At 44.2% G+C, this 3,178-nt stretch overlaps 1 protein-coding gene across 4 annotated transcripts in view; it reads right to left on the bottom strand.

Annotated features, from left to right (window-relative positions):
* Positions 1-3,178, bottom strand: part of ACSL1 (acyl-CoA synthetase long chain family member 1) — a 71,677-nt gene that overhangs the window by 33,157 nt on the left and 35,342 nt on the right. For all 4 annotated transcript variants that reach the window (XM_023514877.1, XM_023514878.1, XM_003792781.3 and 1 more), the window contains exon 3: positions 2,275-2,389. In XM_023514877.1, coding sequence (XP_023370645.1) covers positions 2,275-2,389 — 115 coding nt within the window. The remainder of the gene's footprint in view (positions 1-2,274; positions 2,390-3,178) is intronic.

The raw sequence follows: 3,178 nt of genomic DNA, 5'->3' as shown, positions 1-3,178 counted from the left end.
GAACGAAAGAAAAAAACAGTGACCTGCAACGCAGCTTTCTTCAGTCAATGTAAATTAAGATTGAACTTATTTTCCTTCACCTTCTTCTGAAGCATTCTTAGAAGAATCTTCATTTTCCAAGTAGAGCAAATGATCAAAAACCAGTTACACATTGTCTTAAGATCAGGGGAGAGTATCACATATATAACGCAACTTGCCATCCCACCCGTTGCTAACGATGGGAAAAATGTGTATCTATTTATATGAGTATACAGTTGGCCCTTGAATTACACAAATTCACATGTAGGAGATTTCCTTCCACCTCTGCTACCCCCGAGACAGCAAGGCCAACCCCCCCTTCCTCCTCAGACAGGAACAAATGTGGAGATGATGAGGACAAGACCTTTCTGATGATCCATTCTGGCTTAGCCAACAGTAAGCGTATTTTCACCTCCTTATGATTTCCTTAATAGCATTTCTTTAGCTCACTTTATTGTACAGCATAAATATAAATACACATAACATATAGAATATGTGTTAATCGACTGCTTATGTTATCAGTAAGCTTCTGGTCAACAGTAGGCTATTAATACACATACTTAAGTTTTGGGAAATCAAGTTACACATGATTTTTCACTGTGGGGGGGTTGATACCCCAGTCCCCATATTATTCAAGGTCAATATATTTATGTACACACTGTGGTAAAGAACACAGACACACACACACATGCTCTTCCATGCAGCCCATATTATCTGTCACAGATAAACCCTGATCTTGACACTACCTGTCAGGAAGTTAATAAATTAAACTTGCCTTCCCTTTGTAGTGGGGCTTAGTGAAGGTGCTAAGGGGACACTGGGGCAAATACATGAGCTGTCCAATTTCATCAGCATCAAATAAAAGACAATGGGCACTTTTTGAGCACTCCAGTCAGTACACCATGGAGGACAGAGAAAGCAATACCACGTGGCCCAAGGCTGTAAAGAGATCACAATCTGGCTAGCTGTGGCAAAAGTAAAAGCTAACCACCACAAGACTTATATCACAAAGCAAGGATTCCAAGACTGCCTCTAGAGTAGAGCCAGAGATAAGCAAAAATGAAGGGGTTAAAACAGAAAGAGGGGAACAGGAATCAGAAGGTACCCCTCTTTCACTGAAGATGCATTAATGGAGTGCCTGTGTGGGCCACTCTGCCAGTGCGGTGAGGTGAGATGACCGGTGGCCACCTGATTCTTAAGGAGCTTGGCGTAGTGGGGCCGACGGCCAGGTAGACAGCTCTGCCCCACTCAGGCTGTGCAGGAGGGGGGAGACAGTACCGGGGGGCACTGGGAGCTGAGGCAAGAAAATGATAGAGCAGGAAGATTTTAGAGAAAAGGGGAAATGTAGTGAGTTTTAAAAGATTAATTAGAATATATAAAGCACCTGGCCTGAGAAAGGGATGAAGAAGCTTTATGACCTGACCAAAAAAGTGCACAAAGGCTTGGGGTGAGGAAAGAGCAGAGGTGCCAAGGCCTTGTGGAAGTACAGCATGAGGAGTGTGCCCTGGAGGCCCAGACTGGACAGGGGCTGAAGTGAACGCAGGTACCAGACATCACGAGGTCTCTTATGCCACAGTTAATAGTAATCCCCACCTGTAATCCTAGCACTCTGGGAGGCCAAGGCAGGTGGATTGCCTGAGCTCAGGAGTTCAAGACCAGCCTGAGCAAGAGCAAGAGCAAGACCCTGTCTCTAAAAATAGGTGGGTGTTGTGGCAGGTGCCTGTAGTCCCAGCTACTTGGGAGGCTGAGGCAAGAGAATTGCTTAAGCCCAAGAGTTTGAGGTTGCTGTTAGCTATGATGCCATAGCACTCTATTGAGGGTGACAAAGTGAGACTGTCTCAAAAAAAAATGAGTAAGCGTGTAAGCCAACATTCCCAAGGTGTCTAACAGAACACTGACCTTGGGATGTCAGTATTTCTTAAACTTTGGGCTTCTTGGCCAAACAAGCTTGAATAATGCTGAATTAGGCCCCATTAAACAGGTTTCTTTACTGCAGAAACATCAGGGCCCTTCATGAGCTAACATACATGTGACTCACCATAAAGTACAGGACATGCTGGAAACACATTTCACCATAGAGCCCCCTTGGCCACAGGGAACCTCTAGAGGGGCCAACAAGCTCTGACAGGCAGAGACAGAGGTAGAACAATTTTAAGTAGACAAAACCAGGAGTAAATGTGCCTCTCTGAAATGAAGGTCACTCTTTCTTAGGGAAAGCCAATTAGCGTTAGCCATATAATGCAGTAAAATGCTTACTTGACACCTGTATACCCCTCTGGAAACCTTCGTACAAGGTTCTGACATCATCATAGAAGTACACCAAGGGCTCATCACTGTCGAGCAGCGTGGATCTTCTAGCACCTTCTCCACCCTATTGGAAAAGACAGACGGGGAGCATGTTAGAGGAAAGTATGCAAAATAAAGAACCCACAGCATGGCACTTGGGTATGTGCACACGCTGCTGAGCAGCTGAGGCCACCTGATGGACGTTTCCATTCCCTTGATGCTCAGCACTAGGTGGTGGTGAGAACGCTTAACATCTCATAAGTGTATCATACATACATTTCCAAGTGTATGATTGTTATTAACTACAGTCATCAAGTATAGTCAATATGGTGTCACTATTGTTATGAATAATAGATCTCTTAAAGCTATTCTTCCTATTGTACACCATAAATAATGTGTATATAATTTGCATTTGTCCATTAAAAATAAATATATACAAATTTTTAAATTAAACTAAAAAGCCTAACATGCCCCATGGTAACCTCACTGCTGCTCCAGGCCTGCTCCCCCATGCAGAGCAGCTGCTCAGTGAGTATTTGCTCAGGATTTGCTGTGCTGATATATAATCAATCATTCATTCACCAGGGAATAAGTGCAGGCTACAGAGAAACATCACTGAGACAACACGGGGTCAGATGGAGCCCTGGGAAAAGGAAACAACTGAAGGAAAAAAAAAGAAAAGAGGCTCACAGACCTACAAGCTCTGGTCCTGCCAGACAGGGCTGAGGAGAACAAGAGGAGGATCCAACTGATGTCCTCAAACCAGGGCCATCCACGGCACAGGGGACCAAGCCTGCTTAGCTCTAGGGGAAATGACACGCCATTTGATTTTACTTCTATAAAGTTATCTATGTTCTTTTGGGGATGATTTCCA

The sequence above is a fragment of the Otolemur garnettii genome, unplaced genomic scaffold (genome assembly GCF_000181295.1).
Source record: "Otolemur garnettii isolate 467f Iridium unplaced genomic scaffold, OtoGar3 scaffold00061, whole genome shotgun sequence".
Classification (NCBI taxonomy): domain Eukaryota; kingdom Metazoa; phylum Chordata; class Mammalia; order Primates; family Galagidae; genus Otolemur; species Otolemur garnettii.
Note: the sequence above shows the minus strand (reverse complement) of the source record. Positions and strands in the feature narration are given on the sequence as shown.